The sequence below is a fragment of the Tamandua tetradactyla genome, chromosome 16 (genome assembly GCF_023851605.1).
Source record: "Tamandua tetradactyla isolate mTamTet1 chromosome 16, mTamTet1.pri, whole genome shotgun sequence".
Taxonomy (NCBI): Eukaryota; Metazoa; Chordata; class Mammalia; order Pilosa; family Myrmecophagidae; genus Tamandua; species Tamandua tetradactyla.
The window spans coordinates 60,223,837-60,238,841 of NC_135342.1; the positions used below are offsets into that span (position 1 = coordinate 60,223,837).

General features: G+C 40.2%; 1 protein-coding gene across 6 annotated transcripts in view; it reads right to left on the bottom strand.

Annotated features, from left to right (window-relative positions):
* The window catches only part of CMTM4 (CKLF like MARVEL transmembrane domain containing 4), a 115,943-nt gene that overhangs the window by 37,566 nt on the left and 63,372 nt on the right, over positions 1-15,005 (bottom strand). For all 6 annotated transcript variants that reach the window (XR_013163607.1, XM_077132643.1, XM_077132642.1 and 3 more), the window contains exon 2: positions 8,346-8,522. Coding sequence is in view for 5 of the 6 variants with exons in the window: in XM_077132643.1 (XP_076988758.1) it covers positions 8,346-8,522 (177 nt within the window). In the remaining variant the exon portion in view is untranslated. The remainder of the gene's footprint in view (positions 1-8,345; positions 8,523-15,005) is intronic.

A 15,005-nucleotide genomic window follows, 5' to 3' on the forward strand; every position in this document is an offset into this window, starting at 1 on the left:
GAGAAAAACTAATGGAAGAAATTATCACTGAAAATTTCCCAACTCTTATGAAAGACCTAAATTTGCAGATCCAAGAAGTGCAGCGCACCCCAAAGAGAATAGACCCAAATAGGCGTTCTCCAAGACACTTACTAGTTACAATGTCAGAGGTCAAAGAGAAAGAGAGGATCTTGAAAGCAGCAAGAGAAAAACAATCTGTCACATACAAGGGAAACCCAATAAGACTATGTGTAGATTTTTCAGCAGAAACCATGGGAGCTAGAAGACAGTGGGATGATATATTTAAATTACTAAGAGAAAAACTGCCAACCAAGACTCCTATATCCAGCAAAATTGTCCTTAAAAAATGAAGGAGAAATTAAAACATTTATAGACAAAAAGTCACTGAGAGAATTTGTGACCAAGAGACCAGCTCTGCAAGAAATACTAAAGGGAGCACTAGAGTCAGATACGAAAAGACAGAAGAGAGAGGTATGGAGTAAAGTGTAGAAAGAAGGAAAATCAGATATGATATATATAATACAAAAGCCAAAATGGTAGAGGAAAATATTATCCAAACAGTAATAATACTAAAAGTTAATGGACTGAATTTCCCAATCAAAAGACATAGAATGGCAGAATGGATTACGACCCAGCAATACCACTGCTAGGTAGCTACTCAAGGGACTTAAGGGCAAAGACACAGACGGACATTTGCACACCAGTGTTTATAGCAGCATTATCTACAATTGCAAAGAGATGGAAACAGCCAAAATGTTCATCAACAGACGAGTGGCTAAACAAACTGTGGCGTATACCTACGATGGAATATTATGCAACTTTAAGACAGACTAAACTTATGAAGCATGTAATAACATGGATGGACCTAGAGAACATTATGCTGAGTGAGTCTAGCCAAAAACTAAAGGACAAATACTGTAAGGTCCCACTGATGTGAACCGACATTCGAGAATCAGCTTGGAATATATCATTGGTAACAGAGACCAGCAGGAGTTAGAAACAGGGTAAGATAATGGGTAATTGGAGCTGAAGGGATACAGACTGTGCAACAGGACTAGATACAAAAACTCAAAAATGGACAGCACAATAATACCTAAGTGTAATGTAACTAGGTTGGAACACTGAATGAAGCTGCACCTGAAATATGGTTTTTTGTTTGTTTGTTTGTGTGTTTGTATCTTTTGTTTTTGTTTTTTTCTTTTTCCTTTTTATATATATATATATTATTAGTATTATTATTTTAATTTTCTTCTCTATATTAACATTCTATATCTTTTTCTGCTGTTTTGCTAGTTCTTTTCCTAAATCGATGCAAATGTACTAAGAAATGATGATCATACATCTATGTTATGATACTAAGAATTACTGAATGCATTTGTAGAATGGAATGATTTCTAAATGTTGTGTTAATTTCTTTTCTTTTTGATTAATAAAAAAATTAAAAAAAAAAATTGATCATGGTGACAACTGCACAACTATGTGATGATACTGTGAGAGCCATTGATTATATACTTCGGATAGTTTGTACAGTGTGGATATATCTCAATAAAACTGTATTTTTTTAAAAAGGGAAGGAAAAGTGATTCAAAATCTTTTATTATAAAAGATAATCTAAACAACAAAGAAGGCAATGATGGTAAAAAGGACGGACAACAATCAGTTAGCAAAATGGCAAAAGTAAATCTAGCCTTATCAATAATTTTCCTAAATGTAAATTGATTAAATTATTCAATCTAAAGACAGAAATTGGCAGAATGGGTAAAGAAAACATGACTCAACTATTTGTTGTTTACAAAAGAACCATTGTAGATCCATAGATATGAACAGGTTGAAAGTGCAAGGATGGAAAAAATTTTTCATACAAATATTGAGGTGGGGGTAACTATATTTATATTAGAGAAAATAGACTTTAAGTCAAAAACTGTTACAAAAGACAAAGAAGGCTATTATATATCAATAAAAGGGTCAACTCAACAAGAATATTTAACAATTATAAATATACATGTACTTAACAGGAGAGAACAAAAATATATGAAGCCAACACTGATCGAATTGATGGGAGAAATAGACAGTTCTTTAAAAATAGTGGGAGACTTCAGTACACAATTTTCAACTCTGGATAGAACATTTAAACAGAAGATTGATTAGGAAGTATGGAACCTAAACAACACTATAAGCCAACTATATCACTTCACCCAACAACAGCGGAATACACACTTTCCAAGTGCACACAGATCATTCTCCAGATGGACTATATGCTAGGGCTCAAAACAAGTCTAAAGAAATTTTTTAAATACTGAAATCATACAAAGTAACCTCTCTGATCACAGCTGAATGAAGTTAAAAAAATCAATCACAAAAGGAAATTAGGAAAATTTACCAAAAAAAGAAAAGTGAAATTTAAAACAGCAGTCAAACAACCAGTGGGTTAAAAAAATAAATTAAAAGGGAAAGTAGAAAATACTCAGAGATCGCTGAAAACAAAAGCACAACGTGCCAAGCCTTATGGAATTCAGAGAAGACAGTGCTTGGAGGGAAATTTATAGCTATGAATGCCTATATTTAAAAAGATCTCAAATAAATAACTTAACATTATAACTTGAGGAACTAGAAAAACAAGAACAAAGTACAATTAAATACAATTAAACAAATCCTTAGCTAGACTGACAAAGGAAAATAGAGAAAAGTTGCAAACAACTAAAATCAGAAAGGAAAATGATATCACTACAGAGCTTACAGAAATACAAAGGATTATAAGAGAATACGATGAACAATGGTGTGTCAAAAAACTAGATAATCTAGAAGAAATGGAAAAATTCCTAGAAATGCATCTATTACCCAAATTGATTCAGGAAGAAACAGAAACTTCAACAAACTATAACAAGCACAGAGTCTAAATCAATAATCTAAAACCTTCCATGGCTTCACTGGTGAATTCTACCAAGTAATTAAAAAAAAACTAATAATAATCCTTCTCAAACTCTTCCAAAGAATTCAAATGGAGGCAACAATTTCTAATTCATTCTATAAGCCACCATTACTCTGATGCCGTAGCCTGGTAAAGACATTACAAGAAAAGGAAATCACAGACCAATCTGCCATATAAATATAGATTAAAAAACACTTTTAACAAAATACAAGCAAACTGAATCCAACAGCATATTAAAAAGATTACACACCATGACCAAGTGGGATTGATCCCAGGAATACAAGGGTAGTTTCAATACATCTCAGAAATAAAATGAAGGAAAAAAATCAAATGATTATTTCAAAAGATGCAGGAAAAAAATCCAATAAAACCAGAATCCTTTTTGATAAAACAGTCAGAAAATAGAACTAGAAGAGAACTTTCTCAGCATGATAAAGGCCGTTTATGAATAACCCACAGTTAACATCCTACTCAATAATGAAAGTCTTAAAGTTTTCTCTCTAAGATCAGGAACAAGACAAGGATGCCCACTTTCACTTTCTCAGTTATTCAATTGTGTATTAGAAGTTCTTGACAGAGTGATTTGGCTTAAGAAAAAGAAATAAAAGGTATCCTAATTGGACTTTATTATGAAAGCAAAAGGACAACTTACACAATGGGAGAAAGTATTGGAAACCAAATATCCAAAAAGATTAATATCCACACTATGCAAAGAAATCCTTCAACTTACCAAAAAGATAACATCCCAATTTAAAAATGTGCAAAAGACTTAAAAAGACATCTTCTCCAAAGAAGATACGCAAATGTCCAGAAAGCATATGAAAAGATGTTCAATATCATTAGCTGTCAGGGAAAAAAAGCAAATCAAAATCACAATGGGATACCATTCATACCACTAGAATGGCTGCTAATTAAAAAAAATGGAGAACAAGTGTTGGAGAGGATGAGGAGAAACAGGAACACTCATTCATTGCTGGTGGCAGTATAAAATGGTAGCAGAAGTCCCACAAACCATCAACAACTGCTGAAACCATCAGCAGGAAATGAGTAGGAGGACCACATTCTCCTTTCCCACCCCACCCCTGCCCATGTTCTCACTTGTTCATTATGTCATATGCCTGGCCCCAGTGGGCCCTAAGTCTGTAACCCCATTCCAGTCCCAGAATATATGTCATCTTACAAATGCCCTAACCCACGATACTCTGTGCCCAGAGCGCACCTACCCATCTTTCAAGGCTCAGCTGGAATCTGGCATTTTTTCTGAACTTTCCTCTACTGACCCACACCTGGCCTCCCTGCCCAGAAGAATTCATTACCCCTTTGTTATTTATGTTTTCCCAGGCATCATACCAAACTGGATCAGAGAGACATCAACCACATGAGCTTGCACTGTAAACCCTGCTCTGCACTTTAAATCCCTAAAACTGGGACAAAGCAGGTGCTCAATAAACGTTTCCCAAACTGACTGCAGATGAGATATTTGTAAGCATGTTTGGCCTAGGGCTGTCACTGCAAAATTGCTTGGTTCTCAAACAACCAGGCTCTGTCTATGGCTGACTCTAGTTTCAGCTTTCCATACGGGTAAAACAAAATTTAAGACCACTCAGGCACAGAGTTCCCTAACTTGTACTCAAAAGGCCCAGGTATCAAAGGGACATTTATAATATCGATAACAGTAGCACTTACCATTTGTGGAGTTCTTCATGTGCCAATTATTTTATTTTCCATGCTTCAGTGAACCCTAACCTAATTATGATCCCAAATAACTATAAAGCAGGCCTTGTTATTACTGTTGTACTTTTATAGATGAGGAAGCTAAGGTCCAAAAAGGATGAATCACAGTTAAGGGCTAAGGACTCAGCAAGTAACTCCTCTGAGTAGCTTCACTGCTTTTAACTGACCAGAGCACCCAGTCTGGGTCCTCATATGGGGAGAGGTCAGTAAGAGAAGCAGGGGCCACAGAGGTAACTGAGAAGGTGCAGTCAAGGAGGTAGAGAATATGGTAGGAAAGAAAGTATTCCACAGCAGATACTGCTAAAATGTGTTGTTGGATGAGGACTAGTGTAACCAGAGTCCAGGAACATAGGGGCCCCCAGTGACTCCAAAGAGGACAGAGTGGGAACATAAACCAGACTGAAAGAACTGGGTAAGATTATCAATTGGGGGAAGAGGTAGTAGTTGTGTATGGGAAGGGACACATTTTCGGGTGTTGATACTAAGCTATTTCTTGGCCCATCTGATAGCTAAGAATTATAATTCTTAATTAAATTGTACATTTACGTTTATACACTCTTAATATGCTGTAATCAACAATAAAAGGTTAGACAAGAGGGATTAGGAGGCAAGGAAGTAGAGAAGGCATATGTTGACCTCCTCTTTGGGGAAGCTGGGCTAAATATGCCTTCATGGGCTTTGAGAGCCACTGGTAGGTTTTCAGCAGTCATACACATACTTCAGAGACCTCTACTCTACCTATGGGGACAAGGATGGAAGGAGAGAGGACAGAGTGAGAGAAGGGCTCTGTGGCACTAATCGGGGTAAAGACAGGGAGAACACATGGGTGTGTGAGTGCCTTATATACAGAGAAAAACAAATATCACAGAATAAATCCCATAGACCCCTCAAGAAGAAAAATGGACATTACTAGAATTTTTAAAACTTCATCAAATTATGTCTGTATACAATATATATTTTGCATTGTCCTTATCTACCTGTTTTCATCCATATTTATGTCAACTTAGGCTCCTGAATGGCCCACTTTTTTAAATCTATACCAATCACACTCTATTTCACTCATTAGCTGACTCTATTGGGACAAAAATAACCACCTTATTAGAGGAATATAACACAACCAATTGTTCTGAAGGGACCTGATAAGCTGGCATCAGCTCCAAAGAACCTACTTGCTCTCCTTTCCTAGAGAACAAGTAAGCTACCATCAACTGCCGTTGATCAAGTTCTGTTTTATATATATATAAAATACATCCTTTTAAAATATATACATATTAAAATATATTAAATTTTATATATTTTAATTATATACATATATATATTTTTTATATATCCTTTTGTAGGATAAGTATATACCTTCATGTGTCCCAAAAGGTTGGAACTTCTGCAAAGGATCCCAAGGGATAGAAAGGTGTTCTCAAGTGATCACATTACCAGCCAGCCATAGTCCTAAACCAACACCACCCAGAGGGAAAGGTCAAATATCAACATTCCAGCAAAGAGGATGCAATTTCAGTATGACCAAATAACATGGTAATCAACCAGTGGAAAAGTCTTTTATGATTAAGACAGAGAAGTCAGAATTACAGAAAGCTCACTACATAGGTATTTCTGGGGACAAAGGTCCGTATGAATTAGTAGAACTCTGAAGCATGAAGTTTCTTAACAGATTTATGGCTTTCAAATAAGTAGACAAACAGAATGAAGGCAGTAAAGTCAAACTATATAGAAGTCTACAGGAAAGAATAATGGCTGCCATAACAACCTCCAGCATCCACTGATTTAAGGGCTCACCAGATGCCTTTATACACATTATTAATTTTATTCTTAAAACAACTATGTGAGAAAAATATTATCCCCCTTGACCAATGGTGAGAATTTACCAAGGGAGGACTTTTTTTTGGTATGTGTATGGTGGGGTCACATTTCATTTTTTTTCCATGTCAGTATCCCGTTATTGCAGCACCATTTGTTAAATTTTTGTTTGTTTGTTTTTGCTTATTCGTTTGTCTTTTGGGAAGTGCACAGACAAGGAATTGAAACCGGGTCTCCCACCAAGGGAGGACTTTAAGTGACTTGCTCCTGGCCGGGTGTGTCTGACCCGGAGCCCACGCACTTAGTATTCCCAAGCGTGGTTTCTTTGTCAGATAGGTCATCCTGCGTGGTTACAGTCATTCCCAAGTCCAGCTCCTCCCTCTGCAAGTATTTATTGAGAAGGCCTGGGAGACATCGGCCACCAGGGGTCCCAATGAAGAAAATAATGACCTTGCCCCCATGTAGTTTACATTTTAGTTGGGGAGATTTGTAAGGTTCTCCTAAGCTACCTTAAATTTTCTTTAAATTGTCTACTACACTATCAATTTAAATCACAATTCTATAAGCATTTTTTTAAATTTTAAAATGCAAATTATGGGTGGTGCAACAGTGGCCTGGTGACTAGAATTCTCGCCAGCTGAGCCAGAGACCTGAGCTCAATTCCCGGAGCCTGCCCATGCCAAAAAAATATACAAACTTTATCTTGAAAATAGTTAAGATATTAAACCTGTCACAAAAACATGGCCTTTATGCTTCCAGTATCTTGAGGTTTTAGAGCTTACATTTAAAAAGCCAGCATATTTTTCTCAGCTTTCAATGCTGAGGCAAACCAACTGACTTTTCAACTGACATCCACTTTTCTAGTTCAGCAATTCTCCTTTTCTTTTTCCTCCTAAAAGACTACAAGCTAATTAGGACAACACAGTAGAACATTCTTTCAGGAAAATCTTCCCAAGGGAACATCTGGGAACAGTCCTGTGAGGGACTCCCGCAGGATGGAGGCACACCCTCCAGGCGCCTGCATGCACCCAACCCCAGCTGAGAAGCCCTGTTGTAAGGGTCCCTGCCCCATCTTGGCAGTACTGATGCCCACAGGGATTTCCTCCCACAAGCAAGGAGGGAAGCAGTAGACTGTGCTTTCAGGGGTCTCCCTCACTGATTCCTGTTGGGTTTTTGCATAGATTTATTTGCAAAGAAATATCAAGAAAACCAAGCGATATCAAATTTCCTTCCTCATTCAACAAAGTAAGGACAAGTAATGGAGCTCAGGAGAAGAGGCCTGAGTGTAAGCAGCACTGAGCTTCCCATGTTGTTCAGGTTAAGAGCGTCAAACAGGGATAAGAAACCGAACAATGGAGAGAAGAGAAACCATCTCCACTCAATACCTTCTGATCAAACCACCATACCCTCCCAGTTACTTTGCACTGAACAATATTACTAGGGGCCTTTTGATGCAGAATTTGCAAGTTACTGGTATTTTTTTTTTCTTTCATATTTTCATTTCTTCTGCAATCAATGCTTTTTTTGTAAATGGCTTTTGGGTCCAGTCTGAAAAACATGAAAATGTATTAATTCCATTTTCTGTTTCACAGTCTGTAAATAGCAACATTACTAATATTCTCAGATCTACAAAGTTGAAATGACATCTTTAAAAGGGTCAGAAAAATTTGGTGATGATGTATCTACCATTAATTGAGACTCAATTGATTTTGTAGTTTTATTCAACCCAGTAAAGAAATTTAAAATTCCACACAAAATTTAAGAATCAAAAGGAGCTCGAACCAAAATGACCTGGAGACACTGCAAATTTCCCTTGGAGCCAAACAGCATCCAATCGTTTCATGGGCAGAAGGTGGTGATTTATACTCACTGTCAGGTTCCAGTTGATCTGGGGGATCCTCACGTGAAGGTTGAGACTGAACATAATCAGCAAAACTCCAGTCACCACAAATGCACTACAGCTCACAAACTCAAAAAAGTAGAGGCCTTCACACGGGGAGCACTCCATGATGGTCTCTATGCAGATGAACGCAATCAGGGCCAAAATCTAGGAAGAAAATTGGAAACATACATATATGTGTATTTTTAGTGCATATCTGCAGACATATGCACTTGCCACATTTAAATAAAACTGAACAAATTACAGCCACAGAGTCTTCCTCTGGGGGCAGCAGTGTAACAGCCAGAAATACGACCTCTTTCAATTCTTATGTTAAGAACAGGTGACATTAAGAACAGGTGTAGGACACACATGGATAAACTGTTTTCTCATTATAATGAAAATGAAATTTATGGAGTTATATCCTGAAAGCATCTATGTCATTGTCCACACCCAACTTTATAGGACACTAAAAGTTCCTGATAATTGTAAGACTCAAACTAAGTTTAGCTTTCACAAAAGATGATGGCAGGCAGGGAAATGAGAGGGCCTCTGACAAAAGCTTAGAACCGGTGCCAAATCTTTAATGGTCAGGCTCATTAAAAATATAAAACATAAATAAAGGGGAACCTTCAGTGGGAAGTTCAAATTAGACTATATGGATAGGCTGTAACTTCTGGAGTATTCGATCAGTGGAGAAACGGGGAGGGGCCTGTGTGATAAGCTTAGGATATAAATACCTATGGTGTTCTATTTGGCGTGCCAGTCACTATTTTTTGGGTGGACACCTGTTCTTGCAAGATTGTGAATAAATTTTTTTCTTCTCCACACACACACACACAAAAGAACAGGTGTAGGAGCCTTAACGAAAGGATCAGGCTCCCAAGGTAAACAACTGAGCCTCTACCAATGTACATGCAATGCAACCTGGTGAGGCATGGTGGTGGGTATAAGCAGCTGCCCCTCGTGAGCTTTGCAGAAAGGAGCATCTCTGCAATGTTTTTAGTTCTCCTTCTAATAAGCAGGCATTGCCTATGTATGTTTCTTATTTATAGAGCCTGCCACAATTATGCCAAAGATTGACAGGGCTGAAGCCTTTACTCCAAGAAATAAAAACACCGTCTGCAACTACTATGGTGGCTCATGCTGAAGCCACACAGGTTAACTGGGACCCCTGATGGCTTTAAAAGAATGGTTTGTAAGATCTACTCCCCCCTACTCCCAAGAGGGCCACCTAATTAATTAATGAGCTATGACTTTTATAAGTATATCATTGGACCTGATTACAAGAAGAGGGACTGTAGTTTATAAAAACATTTTTTAAATTGACCAATAATAGAATCTATTTCTTTCTGAAGGATAAAAGTGACATTCTCAAAATATATCTCAAAAGATCAGAGACCATAAAGGCAAACAGAAGACAATGGATATTACCGAGGGAACTTTTAAAGGCAGACTTCAGGAGAAGGAGACCCAAAGGCCAAGTTAATGGCCTGTGATCAAGGAAAGATCAGGTGGTCTTGAACACCCATGATCAGAGCAGCCTTGCTCCTGGCTTCCACTCCACATGGCTGACAGCCCACCATGCGTCAAGCCTGTACTGGCTCTACCTGGCCAGTCCCCACCTCGAAGGACCTGGGCAATCTTCTAGAGCCAGAACATCAGCATCACCGGGGAACTTGTTAGAAATGCAGGAACTTGGCATCACCTCTTGACCTACAGAATCAGAATCTGCTTTCTGACCAATCTCCAGATGATTGAAGTGTGAGAAGCATGTTCTGGGGGCCCTTCCCTGCCTATTGAAGCCCCGCTCATTTCTTCCCATGCTCCCCTCAAGGCTGTCTCCTCCCTGATGCCTGTCCTGACTATGTTCCTCCCCAACAGGCACACTTTAGTCTCCCTGTCACAAAAGCTTGCTCATCTGTGATTGCATTCTACCCCCTTTTTATACTTACCATTCTGCACCTCTCTGCCTCCAGAGCTTTCTGGTGATAGGGGCCAGTCCATCTCTCCCTACTCCCAAGCCACCAAGCACAGTAACTTGCACACAACCAGCAGATGAGGGTTAACTGAGCCACTACAAAGTCCCCATCTACAATTCCTGGCATACTTTTCAGGTGGTTCTGCTTTTTCCACAGCCAACACTTCTACCAGAAATTCTAAGGGATACATTTCCTTACAATATATGATCTTTTCACATTTCTACTATAATTAAACACAGATAAGGTCTGAAAGCACACATTTCGTGCTTTTCCAAATAGCTGTCCTTATAATTCTCTACATAACCTTAGACCTTAATTCTCCATCTGAAATTACAGGCCTAACATGCAATCAATTCACAAAAGAAATAGTTCATATAAGGGAAACTCCTAAACTTTCTTATTTTTTCACCTCTGTAATCAGATCTAGTAATCTTGGGCAAGAAATAACACACTGTACTGATGAGTTACAAATGTTTCTGGTATGTTAACTTCAACCATATTTATGTGGGAAGGTAACACCTACACCCTTAAATATTAAAATAAAAATGGTTTAAAAATATGCAAAATTATTAATAGGACCATTCAATATAGCCACGAAGAAAACAGACAAAAATCCCTGTTCTCTAGCTCATATTCTAATGAAGGGGAAGTTTTCAAAAATTAAATTTAAAATATAGTGTATTAGATGGTAACAACTACAAAGGAGAAAATTTAAAACAGGGAAGGAGAACGAAATGCAATCGGGGTGGAAGTGTTTGAGATTTGAGAGCGAGCAGCCATGGAAGGGCTCACTGAGAAGATGCTATTTGAGAAAGAGTTGATGGAAGTAGGGGAATGGATAAGAAGTGTATTCTAGGTAGAGGGAAGAGCAAATGTGAGACAGGCATTTGCTTGGCCAGTTGGAGGTCTAGAAGGAGGGCCCTATGTCTGGGAAGAGGTTACCCCGGGGAGGGTCACAGGAGATGAGGTCACCATTCCAGGGGGCAGGCTGCAAAGGACCTGTTACTCTCATGGGAGGGAGGCACTACATGATCTGGTATTAAAAGGACCACCACAGTGAGAAGAGACTTCAGTGGGGGTGAGCACAGAAGGTAGAACAGTGAGGAGGCCTTTGCAATAATGTAGATGAGAGGCGATGATGGCACAGACCAAGGTGCTGGTAGCACAGATGGTGAGAACTGTTGGGTTCTGTATATATTTTGAAGGCAGAACCAACACGATTTGTAGACAGACGACTGGATACAGGATGTGAGAGGAACAGGGGAGTCAAGCTTCAGCAACTGGAAGAATGGAGTCACTAATAACAGAGTTGGGGAAAACTGCAGGAGAAGGAGGTTTGGAGTGGGTGTATTAGGAGCTCGGTTTGGGACAAGCTAAGTTTTAAATTCTTAGTGGGCTTCAAGTCAAATTGGTTGTTGGATAAATGGGTATAGAGTTCAGTGGAGAGGCCTGGGATGGAGGGTATCATTGGAAGTCTTTTGTACCCTGGGTATGAATACAAAAAGAAGGGGACTAGGGACTGAGCCAACATGGTGGTGACTTATTTAAAGAGCCACATAACCTGGATTTAACTTCTCTTAAATAATTTTTTTATTACAAGTTGTAAACTTACAGAAAAATTATGCAGAAAATATAGAATTCACATATCACACACATACCCTCGTTATTAACACATTCTATTAGCATGGGATCTTTGTTAAAATTGATAAAAGAATGCTATTATAATTGAACTATTAATTATAGCCCATTGTTTACAGTACAGTTTACTGTGTTGTACAGTCCTATGTTGTTTTTTCATTTTTATTCTAGTAATATATATACAACCTAAAATTACCCCTTTTAACTACATTCAAGTATATAATATAGTGGTGCTAATTATAGTCACAATGTTGTGCAACGATCATGGTTTGACCAGTTACTAACTGGGTGTTGTAGCCAGACTCCAAGATGGCTCCAAAGGAGCCCCTTACCACAATGAATAAGGCTGAGCTGGTATCTTGAAGAAGTGACTTCACAGGTGTGTGACTTCAGAGGCTAAGTCAAAAAAGTGACTGCAGTGTCTGCCTTGCTGTCTCTGTTGGATCAGTCACTCTGGCGGAAACCAGCTGCCATGTCAGGAGGACACTCAAGCAGCCCATGGAGAGAGCCACATGGTCAAGAATAAAGCCTCCTGCCAATAGCCGCGTGAGTGAGCCTTTTTAGAGAGGGGGTCCTCCTGCCTCAGGCAAGCCCTTAGATGACACAGAACCAGCTCATGGCTTGACTGTAACTTCAGGAGACCTGGAGTCAGAAACTCCCAGCAAAACCACTCCTACAGCCCTCCTCTCCCTCTTTCTCCGCCGGCGGCACTCCCGCCACCAGCCAGCCCTCCTCTCCCTCTTTCTCCGCCGGTGGCGCTCCCGCCGCCAGCCAGCCCTCCTCTTCCCCCTTCTCCGCCAGCAGCGCTCCCACCGCCATCTTGCCCTCCTCTTTCCCCTTCTGCTCCGGCGGTGCTCCACCCGCCATCTTATCCTTCCCTTTCTGCTCCTACTCCGGCGGCTCTCCAACCACCACCGTGCCCTCTTCTGCCTTCACCGGCTCCTCCGCCACCGTCCTCGACAGCCTTGCTGCCCTCACCTTTCCTCCTCCAGAACAGCTACCAGGGGAGTGGAGACGATACACAGCAGCTCCCAGAGCCACGACGGACATCAAAGGGACGGTGTACCCCATCCTGGAACGGTTGACTGTCTGGGAGAACCGGCTCTGGTGAGATCGCCGAGGGGCGCAGGCTTTCCCGGGCGGGACGGCAAGCGACCAGAGTCCCTCCCTTCCTCCTTCCCAGGCCAGCTGGCAGAATTGGGCAGACGGTCCCCTTGGGCCGCAGTGGCTGGCGCCCCGACCACGCTAGGACCCCCGGACCAACTGAGAGAGTTGGGTCGGAAATCCCCAAGCTGCAGAGAACGGTGACCAGGGGGGCCCCTTGCAAACACGTGACTCCCCGGTCCGGCTGGGAACGGTGAACTCTCCCGGGCTGCGGCAGCTGGCGCCCTCCTGCCACGCTTGGCGCCCCGGGCCGACCAGGAAATTCGGTCTGGCGCTCTCCCGGGCTGCAGCGGCCGGCGACCCTCCCGGCGTTCGGACCCCCAGACCAGCTGGTACTCTTCCAAGCCGCTTCGGCTGGCAAACCTCCCCCACAGCGAGAGTTTTCCAAAGTTAAAGGACCCACAGCACCTTTTACTGGTGGAACCTGCAGAAAAACGTGTGCCACGAGCGCCACTTACTGGGCAGGATAAGAAAAACAGAACCCAGAGATTTCACAGAAAAATCTTTCAACCTGTTGGGAAACACAGGGAAATCTGACTAAATGCCCAGACGCCAGCAGAAGATAACGGATCACGCTCAGAAAATTGAAAATATGGCCCAGTCAAAGGAACAAACCAATAGTTCAAATGAGATACAGGAGCTGAAACAACTAATGCTGAATATACGAACAGAAATGGAAAACCTCTTCAAAAACGAAATCGATAAATTGAGGGAGGACATGAAGAAGACATGGGCTGAACATAAAGAAGAAATAGAAAAAATGAAAAAACAAATCACAGAGCTTATGGAAGTGAAGGATAAAGCAGAAAAGATGGAAAAAACAATGGATACCACAATGATAGATTTAAAGAGACAGAAGATAGAATTAGTGATTTGGAGGATGGAACATCTGAATTCCAAAAACAAACAGAAACTATCGGGAAAAGAACGGAAAAATTTGAACAGGGTATCAGGGAACTCAAGGACAATATGAACCGCACAAATATACGTGTTGTGGGTGTCCCAGAAGGAGAAGAGAAGGGAAAAGGAGGAGAAAAACTAATGGAAGAAATTATCACTGAAAATTTCCCAACTTTTATGAAAGACCTAAAATTACAGATCCAAGAAGTGCAGCGCACCCCAAAGAGATTAGACCCAAAAAGGCGTTCTCCAAGACACTTACTAGTTAGAATGTCAGAGGTCAAAGAGAAAGAGAGGATCTTGAAAGCAGCGAGAGAAAAACAATCCATCACATACAAGGGAAACCCAATAAGACTATGTGTAGATTTCTCAGCAGAAACCATGGGAGCTAGAAGACAGTGGGATGATATATTTAAATTACTAAAAGAGAAAAACTGCCAACCAAGACTCCTATATCCAGCAAAATTGTCCTTCAAAAATGAGGGAGAAATTAAAACATTCTCAGACAAAAAGTCACTGAGAGAATTTGTGACCAAGAGACCAGCTCTGCAAGAAATACTAAAGGGAGCACTAGAGTCAGATACGAAAAGACAAAAGAGAGAGGTATGGAGAAGAGTGTAGAAAGAAGGAAAGTCAGATATGATATATATAATACAAAAGGCAAAATGTTAGAGGAAAATATTATCCAAACAGTAATAACACTAAATGTTAATGGACTGAATTTCCCAATCAAAAGACATAGACTGGCAGAATGGATTAAAAAACAGGATCCTTCTATATGCTGTCTACAGGAAACACATCTTAGACCCAAAGATAAACATAGGTTGAAAGTGAAAGGTTGGGAAAAGATAATTCATGCAAATAACAACCAGAAAAGAGCAGGAGTGGCTATACTAATATCCAACAAATTAGACTTCAAATGTAAAACAGTTAAAAGAGACAAAGAAGGACACTATCTACTAATAAA